The 19,319-nt window shown below is 44.3% G+C and overlaps 1 protein-coding gene across 1 annotated transcript in view; it reads left to right on the top strand.

The window, feature by feature from the left end:
• Positions 1-19,319, top strand: part of EZH1 (enhancer of zeste 1 polycomb repressive complex 2 subunit) — a 3,086,757-nt gene that overhangs the window by 644,704 nt on the left and 2,422,734 nt on the right. The window contains exon 3 of the mRNA XM_044054680.1: positions 3,717-3,845. Within this exon, the coding sequence (XP_043910615.1) occupies positions 3,717-3,845 (129 nt within the window). The remainder of the gene's footprint in view (positions 1-3,716; positions 3,846-19,319) is intronic.

Below are 19,319 nucleotides of genomic sequence, written 5' to 3'. Positions count from 1 at the left end.
GAAGTCCAATCAAATCGCGGACAAGTTGAGCAGAGCTATCCTCATGCCTCACGAGTGGTCTCTGAAAGACTCTGTTGTGAGAGAAATTTTTCTCAAGTGGGGTCAGCCTTGCTGCGACCTTTTTGCTACTCCCCAAAACAGCAAGTGCAGAGATTATTTCACCCTATTCCCTTTACCAGGCCAGCCCAGCAGAGACGCTCTAGTCCAAGTTTGGCCCCGGGGACTTCTGTATGCATTTCCTCCCTTCCCACTAATCTCTCAAGTGATACAGAAAGCTATCGCTCAGAAGGCCTCCTTGATCCTCATTGCTCCTTACTGGCCTCGACAGGTTTGGTTCCCCTTTCTGCATCATTTTCTGTTGGAGCGACCTTGGCATCTGAACCTAGTTCCAGATCTTTTGATCCATCAGTCGGGTCAGTTTCATCGCTCCCTTCCCTCTCTGAACCTCACTGCTTGGTTCCTCCAATTCCAACCTTAGCCAGGCTTCCTCAAATATCTCACTCTGTTCGAGATATTTTGATAGCTTCCCATAAATCTTCCACTAGAAAGATTTATTTGAGTAAGTGGAAATGTTTCGCCTATTGGGCTCAAGGAAGGGACATAGATCCTTTCACTGCTTCCATCCAAATGGTCCTTGATTTTCTAGCTGAACTCTTCCATGCAGGTTCATCTCCTTCTACTCTTAAAGTTCAACTGGCAGCTATTTCTAATTTTCATGTGGGTATTTCAGAGTCTGCCATAATGTCCCACAAGCTTTGCAAAGCCTTTTGAAAGGAGTTTTTCTACCCAGGCGTGCTATAAGAAATACTCCTCCTTCTTGGGACCTAAGTTTAGTTCTTAGTTCTTTGATTCTTCCCCTTTCGAACCTGCAGCCTCCTGTTCTTTAAAATTGCTATCATGGAAGACTCTCTTTCTGGTAGCTATTACTTCAGCTAGAAGAGTTTCAGAACTTCATGCACTCAGCTGTCGACCTCCTTATCTGTTGTTCCATAAGGACAGGGTATCTTCTGAACCAACCCGTCTTTTTGCCTAAGATAGCCTCGGCGTCTAACCTAAATCAAAGCATTGACCTCCTGTGTTTTTTCCAGAATATTCCAATAGGTCTGAACAAAAATTACACTGGCTAGATGTTCATCGTCAGTTAAGGTACTATTTGGATAGAACCAAACAATTCAGAAAATCTGACCAGCTGTTTGTCTCCTATGCAGAAGGCAGAAAGGGACTTTCAGTTTCAAAGGTATCATTATCTAGATGGCTAACATCTCTGATTTCCCTTGTTTATGAAATTAGACACCAAAAGCTGCCTAACAAACCTAAAGCCCATTCCACCAGAGCTTTGGCTACTTCTGTAGCCTTCCAAGACAGACTGCCTATTGACACCATTTGTGCAGCGGCTACTTGGGCTACTCCTCACACTTTCATTTCTCATTATAAGTTGGATTTAGCTTCTAGGCATAGAGCTAACTTTGGTTCCACTGTTCTCAAGAGTCTGTTCCGTTAGGCCACCCGGGACAAGGTGCTAGGGACGCGGTCCCATCCAGCAAGAATGAAGGCGAGATAGACAACTTAACATATAGAAGTTATGTTCTTACCATAACGTTCCATGTTAGTTGTCTTCTTCTCGCCTTCTTTCTTGCGTCCCACCCTCCTTCCCCCTGGCCTGGACAGACCTAGAGGAGTTTGATTGTGACCTCTCTTTCTACCACCTCTTTGCTATAGGTATATGCTCTGCTGTGCATATTTTCCTAGATCAGGCTTTAGGTCACCTTTCCTCTTTCCCTTGTTTATTGAGGTGGATTCTTTTTCCAGTTTTCTGGTTATATTATTAGCTGGGCCTAGCTCACAAACGAGATCTGAGGTAATTCTCGCCTAGCATTGTGGGATATAAGGGGAGCCTCGAGCCGGTGGAACCAACTCTCGAGCTTTAGAGTGGCCGAGTCGGAGCCGATGTCGGCTCCGAACCCATCCAGCAAGAAAGAAGGCGAGAAGAAGACAACTAACATGGAACGTTATGGTAAGAACATAACTTCTATTTCTTGTTGCAACAGGAAGCAGCATGTAGTTGTACTAGTGCAGTTACTTATATCATGTAATGCTTTGTTGCTAGCTTGGTTGCCAGGTTTGTAAATGTACAGAGTTTATCACTAAGAGTAGCAAATTGTTATTATTATTTCTGAATTGTTTGGGTATGTTTTGCCTTACACTGCAACTATTTTCACTGTAAAGTCTTTTTATTTCATTATATTTTTATTCATTCATTCATTCATTCAGTTAGTTTATATTTTAACTAGATTATGTTGGGATAAGTATCCTAATAGCCCAACTCATGTACTTTTAAATAAATAAAAAAAAGTAAAATGAAGTTTTATCTGATTTCTGCCTTGGTAAATAAGATGAAATGGTGGGTGGACACAGTCACCTGCATGCAAGAACTTATTTTCGGCCACCACAGTCAACTAAGATCCTGACTACAGATATGCTATACTTCAGCTGGGGTGCACATCTGGAATGCCTGACATTGCAGTTACTTATGTCCATCAACCTAAAAAAAATGTTAGCTGTCCTCCTACTGCTAGCAGCATTCTAAACCACAAACTTTTCAGGAGTTCCAAAGGTAAAATAAAATAAAAGACAACTCAACAATCATATTATACATGCACATGCAGAGCACCAAAAGGTTATCATCTTTCTGTGCTTCATTTGTAGTTGTCGGAGCTTGTCTTTGTCCATGGAGTATCATTTACAAGCTTTTATCTTCTAAGCATATCCAGTCTGCTGGCAGAAACTCTGAAATGAGTGGTTTATCTGGATCTTGAGTAGCCATCACATACTGAAATCCTTTATAAAGACTTCTTAACTCACACTGATCATTTGGGGCCCTCAGAGAACATTCATTTGCTCAAGGTTTGGATTGAGACTGACATGTCTTTGTTAGAAATCTGTTTTACCCAATACCTGTCGAAGTGAATTTCCTGAGATAAGATAGTATAATTGTGTGAGATACTCAGTATGACAGTATATCTCTGAGGAAGACATTATTTGGACACCAGTGGCTTCCACCCTCCATTCTTCTTCTTCTTCTCCATTCTTCATATTCTGGTCTGCAGGCTTTTCTGTGTATCTCACAAAAGACTATTATTTATTGTGTTATTCGCTATTGTTATCTGCATGCCCTAAGCTTTGTTGAAGTTTCTTGCTCAGAAAAACAAAAATGAGACCCTGCAGAAAAAGATTCACATGTCTAGAACTCCCTTTTGCTACTGCTTACTGCACGAGTAACCTTTGCTTCATAAGTATACTGTTACTGTTTGTCATGGTTTGTCATATTCCTAAAACTGATTAAGAATATGGCATAAAATCAGTAGGCAGAATTTTATTAGTAGTGTTGATGTTCTGCAGTGAAACTTGGAAAATGTATTGCTTGAAATTGTGCTTATTTTCTTCAAATGCTTTTAACAATTACCATTACTAAATTAAAGATCTCAGATTAAAAATTATTTTACTACATTCTTCATGTTGGTCTGCTTTTGCCATGCATATTAATACTGTTAACATTTTTTTTGCCATGATTGGCAAGACTGAAATATTACTGATTTCTTTTGGCCTCACCCTATGCCTATTAGGATAAACTGGTTTTCCCCTTTGACCTTGGATTGCATTATATAGGATTTAGAAGTGAATGAATGGATGTATAAATCATTTCTTTTTTCCTCTAGTCATTGTTCTCTTTAAATCGTTGCAAGCTAAAAGAGTGGACAGAACTTCTAAATGAAGACTGGAAGAAATTCCAGATTCAGCCTATCCAGCCAATGACACTTTGTGGTACTCAACATTTTACAAAGGAGGTAAAAGGGTTCTTGTTATTTTAAAGTGGCCTAGATATATAAAATGTATGTTTGAGTTATGCCTTGGCTTCTCGTTTTGGAATTTTGCTGTCTCTTTTCTGACATGTACCTTATCTTTGCATACAGTAACAAATTTTATTATGTTGAAACTGTTACAGTTTGCAGGAAAAAATGGGGTGGAGGGTCCTGCTGTGATTTATTATTCATTGTTGATAGGATACAATATTCTATGATAATGCTTTTGAAACTGCAGTGTGTTCTCCACAACTATTTTTTAACTTGATTACAGAGGTCCAGCCACACAAGTATGAGAATCAGTGGATCCAATATTGTCTATTTTTGTCTGATTCAACGTTTGATCTCTGGACCTCGTCACCTTCTTCTAAAACTTTAGATACTTATGACTGACTCCTCCCTTACCTGTAATTCCCTCCTCTCCATTAAATTACCTCAGATCTCGTTTGCAGCCTGAACCCTCCATAGGTGTGTCTGAGAGCTTCTTTATCACTGTAATGGAAGCATTCTTTATGTATACATTAATAGCTATTTTTGGTTCTTACCTAACCCTTTAAGTTAGTGTTGCAGTTTTTTTCTATAGCTGTGTTTACTATTATAGGCATTTTTGTAATAGATAACTTTCTTGCATGCACTGTGGTGGCAGGACAGGTAGCTTTCATCCTTCTAAGTTGGGAACTGCTGATTGAGAGCCCAGTGTCTGTTATTCTTAACGTGTATTAGTTCTGGTTTAAGCACTTGGGCTTCAGACCAGTTATTTTACATTAAGAAGGTTTGTGGTCTGCACTCTTGTGGGAGAAGAGGCTGGACTCTGCCCTTCTGAGCTGGGAATTTCTGGTTAAAGGTTTATAGTGCCTGAATACTTGAACTGTATCTTACTGAAATTGGTACACCTTGTTTGCTGTAGCATAGACTAGATCCGGGCCTGCTGAATCTAGCTTTGTTTATATGCTTGTTGTTTGTTTTCTTGTTATTTCCCTGGAACGCTAATTCCACCTAATACGCGACTTCTCAGCGCTTCTGTGGATCACTAGTGATATCTGCATTGCTTACTGTACTTCTTTCCTTGTTTCACTTGAAAGAAAGTTACTGTTTGTCGTTTTTGCATTTAAGTTACCTGTAACACATTGCACTTAAGTTACCTGGCACTTGCTCACTAAAGCAGTTATATAAGTCAGCACTAAAAATTAAAAGCACTACACCCTCACTCCCCACTGGCCCTGGTTTTCAATTATTAAGGAATTCCCAATATTATTCTATCATGTCCAAAGGTCAGTTGTCAATCTCCTCTCCGGTCCAGCTGGTTAATCTGGGAATCTTGAGGCAATGTTACAACTGCCTCATGTACACAGACACCCTCTCCTCCTCCCAACAAATTCCAACACATGTGAGAGATGCAACCATATAGCCAAACGGGAGGCTAAGCTCTCTCAACTCAGTACTGGCATAACCAGTCAGGAGGAGAAGGAAACCACACTCACTACAATTCCAGTCTCACATAGACCTACCACGGCAGCAAACCAAACACATAATCACACAAAAACATACTCGGAGGCTCTAAATAAAGATCTGCCGAAGCAGCAGAGACCTCCAAAGCAGACACCCAAGCAGCCGCTACCCCAAAACAAAACACGTGCAACACGTATCTCACAAAGCCAGTGCGCCGAACAGTCACAGCCCTTAAGACTAAACAACACACCAGATACACTTGTAATAGGTGACTCTATCGTCAGGCACACTGACGTCCCGCTCACCAGGCTGAACAAGGAGAGGGTCATGGTGAGCAGCCTGTCGGGCGCTAGGATCCGCCACATAACACAAGCACTCAGGTCACTCCAAGGCAAGTACAAATATGACTCAGCCATTGTCCATGCTGGTGTGAATGACCTGAGACATACCTCCCTGGACTACATGAAAAGAGACATAAAGGAGCTCTCTGAGCATGTAGCCCAGGCCGGTATGACCCTGACCTTGAGTAGCATCTTACCCTCACCAAGAATGATGCCACAATATGAAGACAAGATGATCAATTTCAACAATTGGCTTAAGTACTGGTGTCATTCAAAGGGGATCCAATGCCTGTCAGCTTGGGATGATATGCTCGACAAGCCACGATGCTTCGCTAGGGATGGCTTGCACCTGTCACCCCTGGGCTTTCGGATATTGGCAAAGGCTCTTGCTACCCCCATAGTGCCTTTTTTAGGCAAGGCTCAAAAGACAAACCCACCTCCATAGGTATCACAAGGGATAAGAAACTAAGATTAATGCTACTCAACGCCAGAAGTCTAAACCTCAAGATGCACACACTCGAAACTCTCCTTAGCATGGAGAACATCGATATCTGTGAAGTAACAGAAACCTGGTTCAGGGCTCGAGAGCACCCCAGCACTACCAGGTTATACCTCATACCATGCTTTTGGCCCCAAAACTTGGACCGAACCACAAAGGAGGGGAGTATCGATATTCATCAAAGATACCCACACCTCCAGGTTGGTGGCAAAGCACGAAGCATCAGAGACTATCCATGTGCAACTAACAGTGGGTAAAACTGCCTTCCAGTTTATAGCCTGCTACAGACCACCCTCCCAAACCCAGGAACCCCACTCGGCCTTCCTGAGAACACTGGAAAATATGAAGGTCTCTCCAAACACCATTATATTGGACGACTTCAACTACCCAAACATAGACTGGGAGCATTACTCTAGCTCCAACACCTAGCCCAAAGGTTCCTAGAATTTATAAACTCAAATGCTATGGAACAACTTGTTACCACTCCCACATGAGGGAAAACATACTGGACCTGATCATCACCAACATGGGGACACTATGCTCCAGACCAGAAGTGTATCCCTCACTGGTAAGATCAGACCATAAACTAATCTCACTGGATATTCACATCCCGACCCCATCCCTGCCCAGAAAACCGCAGTGAAAAACTTCTCTAAAGCAAATTTCAAACACATCAAAAGTGAGGTGGAATACTTCAAAGCCCAGGGGCTTGTGGAAAATATGGTCCAGACCGCAGAATCCTTTATAAACGCATTCTATGAACACCTTCAGGAATGCATGGATCATCTTGATCCCAAATAAAACCAAGACCCAATCCTCCAAAGGCAGACGTCCTGTCTGGTGGACCCCAGCCATAAACAAACTATACAATAGAAGGAGGAAGCTACTAAATGATAGAGCAAAATCCCAAAAAGGGAAGGCATCACTGATCAGTATTAGCAAAAAACTACGGGCACACATAAAATTGTCTAAGGCCAGCTTCGAGGGAAAAATTGCACAGGACCCTAAGGATAATCACAAGACTTTCTTTAGTTATGTTAGGAACCTGGGTGGTAATTCCCAGATATGCTCAGAATTAGTCCAAAATGACAAAAAATACACTGAACCCACAGACATTGCCAACATCCTAGCCGACAGGTTCAGCGCAAACTCCCCCCACCCCTCCCCATCAAAAGGGCAAATATCTATCCCAGCAGAGTGCTGCCCCCCTGACATCTCAGATGCTCAGGTAAGAGCCGCCCTCTCCAAAGCAAAAAACACAGCATCAATGGGACCAGACGGTGTCCTGGGCTGCATCCTACATGAACTCCAAGAAGAGCTAAACCCAAACATAAAACTACTGATGTTAAGTTGTCTATCTCGCCTTCATTCTTGCTGGATGGGTTCGGAGCCGACCTCGGCTCCGACTCGGCCACTCTAAAAGCTCGTGAGTTGGTTCCACCGGCTCAAGGCTCCCCTTATATCCCACAATGCTAGGCGAGAGTTACCTCAGATCTCGTTTGCCGCTACAGCGATCGAGGTGTTGGTTTTCTACCGGCTTCTTGGTAAGTAAACTTTCAGTAAAGTTAGGATGCTTAAACCCCTTTATTTTTAATTTTAACTACATTTTCCCTTAGTTTAGTGGAATTCTAACCCTTTTTTCACAAAAATCCCGTTTCTTCCCCACAAGAACTTAAAAGTTCTCCCTCGGGCCTTCAGGCCTCTCTTCCATTCCCTAGTGGTGTGTGTGTGTTGCTTCTCTTAATTAAAACATTTTGATAGTTGTTTTATTTTTGAGTTTTTAAAAAATAAGATAAGGTGTAATCAGTGTGTTTGACTGAGTGTGTGTGGTTACACTTTCTTGTTCTAAGATGTCTAAAGACACAAAGGTCTCAGGCTTCAAGAAGTGTGATGCGTGCTGTCAGAAAATGTCTCTGACAGACGGTCACACTTCTTGTGTCTTCTGCCTGGGGCCTTTGCACCTGCAGGACTCCTGTGCTGTATGCCACGGCTTCAGTCCCAGGGTCCTGCAGGAAAGAAAGAACAAATTGATCCTAAGGGGTCTACTTAAGCCTGAGGATTCCCTCTGTCTCTGGGAAACCCTCCAAGGCTTCTAGGTCCTCGGCTCCAGCTACTGAGCCGAGACCTAAGGCTACTAAACCTACGTCTGCATCGGCTCCGGCTGGAGCCGATGAGTCTACAGCTTCTGTGGTTCCCTCGGCTCCGGCTGGAGCCGAGGTATTCCTTGTCGGCTCCGACCAGACCTTCGGAGCCGACATCTAGGAAGAGATCTAGGTCACCATCCCTTGGCTCCGTTCATTCGGCTCCAGCATCTCCTCTGCTGTCTGAACGGAGCCATAAATCTCACTCCTCTAGGTCATCGAGGCTGTCGGATCATGACCTTCAGAGGGTTTTGAGTCGACTTCTTAAGTCCGAGGCACTGGCCCAAATGCTTCAGAGCCCGACTCATCAGTCGATGCCTGCCCCTGTCCATCAATATGTTCCTCCTCCGACTCCGTTGAGCTCGGAGCCGGGCGTTTCGGAACCGAGACTGTGGTAGCGTCGGAGCCGATACAGATGTCTTCGGCTCCGTCGTCGGCTCCAATTTCTTCTTTCGAAGAATCTTGGCGCCGGACTTCCCTCGTCGGCTCCGAGGGGGTGAGTGGCATCGGACCCTTGTCCGCCCCCGCTCTTCCTCTCGGGGCTTCGGCGCTGGTGAGTTCGGCTCCGACATCGGCCTCGGAGCCATCACTGTCGGTGCCGAGGGAGGTTCTCAGCTTCTCGGAGCGGGGACCTCTGGCTCTGCCTGACAGGGGTGCGTTCGAGGTCATGCGGAGTGTGTTAGAACCTGGCTCTACTCCACAGTCGGCTCCGTCCGCCCCTCCCTCTACGGTGCCTCAGGTCAAGTCGACTCACTCCCTCATCCCGGACCGCAGAGCCCCAGCTCCTCAGGAACCCCCTGTGGGGATCTCATCCTCGTCCGAGGCCTCTCCTGATTTGGCAGAAGAGCCCCCTCGGAAGAGAAAGTGTAAGAGGAAACACATTGACTCACCTGAGTCCGTCACCTCTGACACAGATTTAGAGGATTCCGAGGGTTCCCCCCGTTCCCCTTCTGAAGATGTCTCTTTTGCAGACATTCTAGAAATCCTCAAACAGAGGGGAAATTGGCCAGCCCTCAACCCTTCGGAGGATGAATCTGTGTACCTTGAGGCGTTTGGCTCTCATCCTTCCACCTCCTGGGTGTCTCCCCTTGACCCCCTCATGCAGGTGGTAGCTAAAAGGCATGGGCGGCACCTGATTCAGTGGACCCCACTCCCAGGAGACCCTCAAAATTCATAACGGCACCAGCAGACAAACAGTTCTTGACAAAAGGAGTTTCTGTGGATGCTATGGTGGTTGCTGCTGCCACTAAGAAGGAACTAGCTGATCCTTCAGTACCTGTCCATCCACCTAACAAGGAATCTAGGTCCATGCACAGGTGCGGAAGCGGATGTTCTCATCAGCGACATTTGCTATGCGTCGCTGAACTACCTATGCCATTTTACTGCGTCTTCAAAGGGACTTGATCAAAGAAGCGAGTGACATGTTGAAGGATCCTACAGCTGCGGGTTTTCAAGATAAGATGAACACTCAGCTGGCTACCCTGAACTCCATAGCCAACTCCTCCATGCGCCTCCTTTCTTATGCGGCTGATGGAGCGAGCAGGGCCGCAGGGACAGGTGTGGCCTTACGTAGGCATGCCTGGATGCGGCTATGCAATTTTATGGACCCCTTTAAAACGTCTTTCACTAATTCCCCATTCGATGGATCATCTCTTTGGTCCTCAAGTGAAAGAAACCTTGACTAGGTGCGAGACTGATGGCAAGACTCTTTCTGCCGTCGGAGTCCGTTTTCTACTCCTTCTAGGCCTTACCCCAAAGGCCAGAAAAGTGGGAAAATGTGGTTCCGTAAACAATCTCAAGGGACTTCACCTGACGACAGAGTCAGTTCCCGCCAGAGGCAGAGGCGGGAATAAAATGGTAGACGCCCTCGAGGCAGGGGGTCCGCAGAACCAGGGCAATCGAAGCCTTCTCTGATAAGCCCTTTCAGCATCCCTGAGGTGTTGCCCGACTGCCCACCTTCGGAGGCAGTCGGGGAAGATTGTCACTGGACCCAGAAGCCTGGCTATCCCTGACTCAAGACAAATGGGTACAGTCCATCATTTCGAAGGCTATTCCATTCCCTTTCTTCGCATTCCAAACCAATCAAAAAATCCCTTCCAGATGTTCCACCGCTCAAAGGGATCTAGCGGTTTTGGAAATTTCAAAGCTGCTTGCGAAAAGAGCAATTCAGCCAGTTCCAGCAGACCAGCAAGGATCCGGAATCTACTCAAGGTTCTTTTTAGTTCCAAAGAAAACAGGGGACTGGAGACCAATTTTGGATCTCAGTATCTTGAACAGATCAGTCAAGAAAACAAGATTTCGGATGGTCACGCTGCAGTCCATCCTTCCCCTATTGGGAAAAGGAAACTGGATGTGCTCTATAGACCTTCAGGATGCGTACTATCACATAAAAATGAACAGATGCTCCAGAAGATTCCTCCGCTTCAGGCTGGGAACCAGTCATTTTCAATTCAGGGCCCTGCCCTTTGGTCTCACCACTGCCCCGGTGTTTACCAAATGCATGGCAGTGGTAGCTTCTCACCTGAGACGACAAGGATTCCAGGTGTTTCCATATTTGGACGACTGGCTCCTCACAGCTCCCAACAAGCATCTCCTTCTGATGGCCAGGGATTACACTTTTCGCATTTGTCAAAAGTTAGGCATTTCAATAAATTGCGAAAAGTCTGTTTTGTCGCCTTGTCGTACTATTACCTTCATAGGCGCAAATCTAGACACAGTAGACATGTCTGCGAGACTAACAGATCAGAGAATAACAGACATACACAAACTGGTCTCACTCCTTTTCAACAACAACAGAATCAAAGCCAGGTTAGTTCTGAAAGTGTTGGGAATTATGGCGGCGGCCATACCTCTGCTTCCATTAGCCAGATTCCACATGAGAATCCTTCAATGGATGCTCTTTACACAATGGTCATACCAGCAACTTCCAATGTCCCACACCATTATGATCACGCAGGCGTGCAGAATTCATCTCATGTGGTGGATGTCTTCCCCTCAGCTCTTATTGGGAAGACCCTTTGTTCCTCCCCCTCCGGTTGCTACTCTGACAACGGACGCCTCCCTGATCGGGTGGGGGGGGCATTATCAGGGCAGGACGGTCCAGGGCACATGGCAACCAGACGAATGCCACTTGCACATAAATGTTCTGGAGATGAGAGCAGTGCTTTTAGCGTTGCAAGCCCTTCAAGACTCTCTTCCCTTTGGAACGATTGCAATCCAGACAGACAATATGTCTGTAGTGTGGTACATCAACAAACAAGGCGGAACCAGGTCCTACCCCCTGTGTCGAGAAGCACTCAGATTGTGGCAATGGGCGATTTCTTCTCAGCGGTTTCTGATAGCAACGCACATCCCGGGAAGTCCAATCAAATCGCGGACAAGTTGAGCAGAGCTATCCTCATGCCTCACGAGTGGTCTCTGAAAGACTCTGTTGTGAGAGAAATTTTTCTCAAGTGGGGTCAGCCTTGCTGCGATCTTTTTGCTACTCCCCAAAACAGCAAGTGCAGAGATTATTTCACTCTATTCCCTTTACCAGGCCAACCCAGCAGAGACGCTCTAGTCCAAGTTTGGCCCCGGGGACTTCTGTATGCATTTCCACCCTTCCCACTAATCTCTCAAGTGATACAGAAAGCTATCGCTCAGAAGGCCTCGTTGATCCTCATTGCTCCTTACTGGCCTCGACAGGTGTGGTTCCCCTTTCTACATCAATTTCTATTGGAGTGACCTTGGCATCTGGACCTAGTTCCAGATCTTTTGATCCATCAGTCGGGTCAGTTTCATCGCTCCCTCCCCTCTCTGAACCTCACTGCTTGGTTCCTCCAGTTCCAACCTTAGCCAGGCTTCCTCAATTATCTCACTCTGTTCGAGATATTTTGATAGCTTCCCATAAATCTTCCACTCGGAAGATTTATTTGAGTAAGTGGAAACGCTTCACATATTGGGCTCAAGGAAGGGACATAGATCCTTTCACTGCTTCCATCCAAATAGTCCTTGATTTTCTAGCTGAACTCTTCCATGCAGGTTCATCTCCTTCTACTCTTAAAGTTCAATTGGCAGCTATTTCTAACTTTCATGTGGGTATTTCTGAGTCTGCCTTAATGTCCCACAAGCTTTGCAAAGCCTTTTTGAAAGGAGTTTTTCTTCTCAGACCTCCTATAAGAAATCCTCCTTCTCCTTGGGACCTAAATTTAGTTCTTACTTCTTTGATTCTTCCCCTTTCGAACCTGCAGCCTCCTGTTCTTTAAAATTGCTATCATGGAAGACTCTCTTTCTGGTAGCTATTACTTCAGCTAGAAGAGTTTCAGAACTTCATGCACTCAGCTGTCGACCTCCTTATCTATTGTTCCATAAGGACAGGGTATCCTTACGAACCAACCCATCCTTTTTGCCTAAGGTAGTCTCGACGTCAAACCTAAATCAAAGCATTGACCTCCCTGTCTTTTTTCCAGAATATTCCAATAGGTCTGAACAAAAATTACACTGGCTAGATGTTCATCGTCAGTTGAGGTACTATTTGGATAGAACTAAACAATTCAGAAAATCTGACCAGCTGTTTGTCTCCTATGCAGAAGGCAGAAAGGGACTTTCAGTTTCAAAGGTATCATTATCTAGATGGCTAACATCTCTGATTTCCCTTGTTTATGAAATTAGACACCAAAAGCTGCCTAATAAACCTAAGGCCCATTCCACCAGAGCTTTGGCTACTTCTTTAGCCTTCCAAGACAGACTGCCTATTGACACCATTTGTGCAGCGGCTACTTGGGCTACTCCTCACACTTTCATTTCTCATTATAAGTTGGATTTAGCTTCTAGGCATAGAGCTAACTTTGGTTCCACTGTTCTCAGGAGTCTGTTCCGTTAGGCCACCCGGGACAAGGTGCTAGGGGCCTGGTCCCATCCAGCAAGAATGAAGGCAAGATAGACAATTTAACATATAGAAGTTATGTTCTTACCATAACGTTCCATGTTAGTTGTCTTCTTCTCGCCTTCTTCTTGCGTCCCACCCTCCTTCCCCCTGGCCTGGACAGACCTAGAGGAGTTGTGATTGTGACCTCTCTTTCTACCACCTCTTTTATTAGGCATATGCTGTTGTGCATATTTCCTGGATGAGGATATAGGTCACCCTTCTTTCTCCCTGGTTTTAGAGGTGGACTTTGTTTATAGCTATTCTGATACTATTATAAGCTGGGGTTAGCTTACAAACGAGATCTGAGGTAACTCTCGCCCAGCATTGTGGGATATAAGGGGAGCCTCGAGCCGGTGGAACCAACTCTCGAGCTTTTAGAGTGGCCGAGTTGGAGCCGAGGTCGGCTCCGAACCCATCCAGCAAGAAGAAGGCGAGAAGAAGACAACTAACATGGAACGTTATGGTAAGAACATAACTTCTATTTCAATCTCAGCCTTACTACAGGATATGCGCCCAAAGAGTGGCGTACAGCAACAGTGGTCCCTCTCCATAAAGGTGGTGCCTCAACGGTATCGCCCCATAAGCCTGACTAGCTTGGTCTGCAAAGCTATGGAAAGGATCATCATGGACCTCATAAATAAAGATACTGGGGACCTACAAACACTGGATCCTACCCAGTTCGGCTTTGTTAAGGGCAGATCCTGCCTCTTAAACCTGGTTGATTTCTTTGAAACAGTCACCAAGGCCATTGACGAGGGGAAGGTGGTCCACACAGCCTACCTGGACCTCGCAAAAGCCTTCGATACAATACCCCACTCTGGCATTATAGATAAGCTCACCAGCTTAAACATAAACCCCTATGTCACTAGATGGATTGCAAATTGGCTCAAGGACAGAACCCACATGGTTAGAATTGCTGGAACCATGTCAGACTCCAAACCAGTTACAAGTGGTGTCCCACAAGGCTCAGACCTGGGACCTCTCTTGTTTGGTGTATATTTCTCGGAGGTACAGGCCAACATGGAAGGACTGTGGCTGACCAAGTTCGCAGATGACTGCAAACTGGGTGCCATAATCGACTCTCCAGCCGACACAAGCATCCTCCAAAAGGGCCTCATAGAAACAGACAACTGGTGCCAGAGCCATGGCCTCAAGCTAAATGCCAAATAGTGTATAGTCATCCCCTTTAGCAAAAACAAAGTGCCCGCAAATTAACACATAGGTGGTAATCCATTAAGTACAGAAGAAGTAATTAGGGACCTGGGGACCCAAGTTGATAGCAATCTCTCATTTGACAACCACGTGGCCAAAGTGTTTAGAAAAACATTTTATATAGCCCACCTAATCATGAAGGGATTCACATCTAGATCAGGGGACGTCATCATGCCTCTTTACTTATCCCTCATCAGGCCCATAATTGAGTACAATGCCCCTTTTGGGATGTACCTTACCAGACACCTGCAGCAACTGGAAAGACCCCAAAAGTACCTCACCAAGAGGATCAAAGGGCTCAAACAGATGCCATATGCTGCCCGGTTAATGAAACTCCAGCTCTACTCAGTGGCATACCGCCTGTTCAGAGGCGATCTGTGCCTGACGTATAAAGCCATGTCTAACCCGGAATTAATGGACATGCTGCACCTCAGAAAATCCAAATCCCATCGAGCTACGCGCTCGAGAGACTTGAACCTCAGAACTGAAATAAATAGGACATGCTGGAGGGACAGATTCATAACCCAGAGGCTCCCTTCACTCTGGAATAAAATCCCAGTCCAGGTTAGGCAGAGTCCCTCATTGACTCTCTTCAAGAGGAATCTTGATGAGTGTATGGGAGATCGTAGGTTTACCCCGGGTATCACTTCTGTGTCACTGTTAGACAGAGGCACAGTCTACTAACCTCGAAAAAGGGTATAGCACAATAAATTTAAAATGGGTGGCGAAAGCCAAACACATTCTGGCTAGGCTTATAAATGCCCTAGGGCAGATAGCCTAGTATGAACCTATGAACCTTAGTGTTAGCGTAGTAGTGTGGTTACAGTTTAAAACAGTTGTTAGATGTTATTAACTGTTAGGATTTTTTTTTATGTATGGCTTTTTTAAGAGAGTTTTTAAGAAAGTGGTAGTAAATAACTTATATTTTTGAATAGCTGTATTTTAATGTGGTACAATAAATCTTTCTCATGCCAGAAAAAAAAACAAGGATTTAAGAAGTACTCGGCTTGTGGACACAAAATTCAACCTCAAGACCTGCACTATGTGTTTATTGCTTATGTTCTGCCCATCTAGAGGCTGATTGTGATATCTGTGATTTCTGGACCCAGGACCATTCAAGGCAGGAAAGAGAAACTTACATTGAAAGGCTTGCTGCACGCTTAGACAGGGTCTTCTTCCTCACAAACCAAGTCTACTTCTCCTAAGCCAGGCTTAGCTTCAGCTTCACAAAACAGTAAAATGTAGAAAAAGAAAGAAAAGGAAAGGGAGAAGTCAAAACAAAAACACAGAGGGATAGAGTATTCTGCAGAAAAAAAGATCTGATTAGAAAAGATCTGAGAAGTCTAGGAAAAGGTCTCTGAATTCAACATATCCTTCAGGTCTGTCACACAAAACTCCAAGGAAGTCAGATCCACCAGTTATTCAGATCCAGTTTCCCTCTCCCCAAGCTATGTTCTCCCCATAGCCAGTGAGCCGTAGGCTCCATTCACACGTCTTACAGGAGACATGGTAATCCAGACCTCCATGGTGGCATCATCATTGAGATTGGTTCAGTCGCCAGAAGTCTTACTGAGGTGGACATCAACAATATGATAAGGAAATTCTTAAGGACACAAATTCAGCTGGAAGTTCTGCCAGTGCCATCTTTGTGGGATGCTCTGAGTATGTGTCCAACTAGCCCTTCTTTTTTCTCTCTGGTACCTTCCTGCCCTTTGGATCTGGTTCCCATGAGTCTGATCCCTCCTGACACACCTCAGTCAGATTTGACAGCCCAAGGAACTTCAGCACTGACAGCATTCCTTATTCTCTCGACTCTGATTGTCTCTGGTTGAGGCAAGTCTTGGAGCCAAAGCATCGGTGCTGGGGCTCTGGTGGTAGAGTCAACTCTGAAACATTCATAGGTGTCTCTCCCTCTTGGGGCCTCCACTCTTGATAGCTCTGGTATGAGGTATTCCTCAAAGCTAACCTCGATCGAACTGGGAAAAGTTCCTAAGTCTTCCAATAGGATGGACATTTCCTTGGCTCCGATCTTGGTGTCCAATTCTAACAATAGCCAGAGATGCCAGGCTTTCCTCTTTAGTGGACCATATTTTTTCTACCTCTAAGAAACAGTCTAGGAAATGGGATAGATTTTCTGTTTGGGCTTCCTTTAGAGGATTAGATCCATTTTCCACCCATATACCATTGATCTTAGATTTCCTGTCAGAACTTTCAGAAAGGATCTAGTTTCTCCAGTGTCAAGGTGCAGTTGGCCGCCATATCATATTTCCACTTAGGGCATAATGACACCTATATAACCTCTCTTTAAATCTCAAAAGCTTTCCTCAAGGGTACTTTCTTACTTATACCCCTAGTCAGAGATCCAGTTCCCCCTTGGGATATCACTGTCATGCTTCAAGCCTTAACTCAGAAATCCTTCAAATCAGAAGCTTCAGTAGATTTCAAGTATCTCTCATGGAAGACCATTTTTATTGTAGCAGTTATATCTGCTAGATGGATTTCTGAATTGCAAGCACCATCTTGCAAACCACTATACTTCATTTTCCATAAAGACAGAGTAGTGTTGAGAATTAATTTTTCCTTCCTACCAGAGGTGATATCCAATTTGAATTAGTCAGTTGATTTGCCAGTCTTTTCCCCTAGGGTGTCAAACAAAGGGAAATATGTACTGAACAGACAGTTCTGATTCTGTTAATATCAAACCAGACATATCCGAAAGTCAGATCATCTATTCGTATCCTTCTGTATCCAGAATTGGGGAAAAGCATATCAAAAGTCACAGTTTCCAAATGGCTATCAGACTGCATTTCTTTTGTATAAAATGACTGAGGTTTACCCCTACATATGAAACCAAAAGGCCATTCCACAAGAACAGTAGTCACTTCTGCAGTATTCATGATGAGAGTTGCCTTTAATGACATTTGTGCAGCAGCACCATGGTCCACTGTTCACACCTTTGTATCTCATTACATATTGGATGTGCAGTCCAGCGCATGTTCCTCTTTTGGTTCCACTTGTGACGTCCCCTCTCTGGACCAGTAATCAAAGAGCCTGAATCCTCACCATTGGAGAGGGATGTTAATTTGGAACAAAAATGGATACACCCAGTATTTCCAGGTGCAGCTCTCTGCATCGAGCACAATTTCCCTTAAGACCACACAGTTCGAGGTCTGGATTTCTGTCTCTGTCTCCATCCAGGTCCCCAGTAAGACTCCCCACTGGCACAGCTATAGAGTTGAGTCCTCAGCTGAGTGTCCAAGCCAAGTCCTCCAGCACCCTCTTTGTGAAACCAGTGCTTCGTGCCCATGCTCCAAGCAGCTCACAAACACACACACACACACACACACACACACACACACACACACACACACACACACACCTGGCAAAGGCAGGAACAGATTTACTAGCTATTCCCCCTTCTGCCTAGTCTATAAGGTAGTTACACTGGCACCAGACACTCCAAAGTCAGCTACTTTAAGGCTCTTAGAAGGGTACCCAATTATAATGAGGGAAATGAATATTAATACCAATGGTAGTGTTTGACCAATGCAGTAAGGCTTTCCAGGAGCAGCCACAGAGTCACCAAATAGATAAAAGTGCCCTCAAAGGTTAAAATATTCTCCAAAGTACCAGTCACAGTGAAAAGTTTAAATATATTTAATAACAAATAGTGAAAGAACATGAAAATACTAAATATCGATTTACAATAAACACCAGAGTTTTAGTCACAGGAAATATTGAAATAACACAGATGAATAGATTCACCCAGGAACACAAAAACAGTACTTAACTAATCTTACTATATTTTCCTGACTGATCTAAGGAATTACTATTCCCTGATCACTCGCTAGAGCAAGGCAAGGTGAAGTAGGTAAGGTTTCAAAAACAGATTGCTCTGAGACTTCACTCTCATCTAGTATTAAATAAAACATCATTTCAGTGATGGATTACAGAGTGACATCACATATATCTGGTCATCTGACTTCTGGTTCCCATGCTACCCCCTTTTCTAGCAACTGACACAGAATCTCACACATATGTGTCAATAATACACACATGTAGAGCTTTGCTAAGATTTGTTGCAGGTTCTGGAAGTCATAAAACAATAAAACGCCCCCAATCTTCCTACAGGAGCTAATAAACCATTCTCTGGCACATACATTTCGTCTGTGGCTGCAGTCAGAACAGTGAGATCCAATCTTTATGGTCTAAATTAAGTAATTTAATTTCTTACTATTTTTTTCAACGTTAGCTGGACTGAGATTAACCTCTTCTGTTCTAGTATCTTTTGTTAACACATATACATGTCTGATATAAATGTATATTTATTTTCTGTCCAGCAGGACACACTGTTAATACATGTTTGACACAAGCAACTTTACAGATACATTTTCAGCACAAGCATGTGTACAAATCACTTTGATATACAAATGGCATATAATTTTTTACAAAATTTCAGCTAGCTGTGCTGGCATATGTTAGACATCCACTGCCTACTTCTCCTGGCATAGCTGGCAATACCTCACATCATCACACAACTATTCTCAGGAATACCTTGATGCCATCCAGGTATTTTCGCAGCTTGGAAATCTGTCCCAAATGTTGAATTGGAAAAAATAGACAACATCGGATATGAAAGTTATGTATATACAAAAATTATAGATCTGTGTTGTCTCATTTTTGTCCAGTTCAACATCCCTCCCTTCTTCCCCCTTCCATTATTGTCACAGCTTCTGGTGACTGGACAGACCTCACCTAAGACCCTGTCTGTTAAAATTTCCTTAGTACTTTACTGTGGTAACATATCCCCCAACTGAAACATTTAATTTTTTTTTCAGTTATAGGAGGGATTTACGATGTTGTAGTTATAAGTCAGCAAACTTGATCTGAGGTAATTTTGTGGTGAGGAGA

This window comes from Protopterus annectens, chromosome 13.part0, assembly GCF_019279795.1.
Source record: "Protopterus annectens isolate FY-2018-M chromosome 13.part0, PAN1.0, whole genome shotgun sequence".
NCBI classification, from domain to species: Eukaryota; Metazoa; Chordata; order Ceratodontiformes; family Protopteridae; genus Protopterus; species Protopterus annectens.
This window is presented reverse-complemented; position numbering and strand designations above follow the sequence as displayed.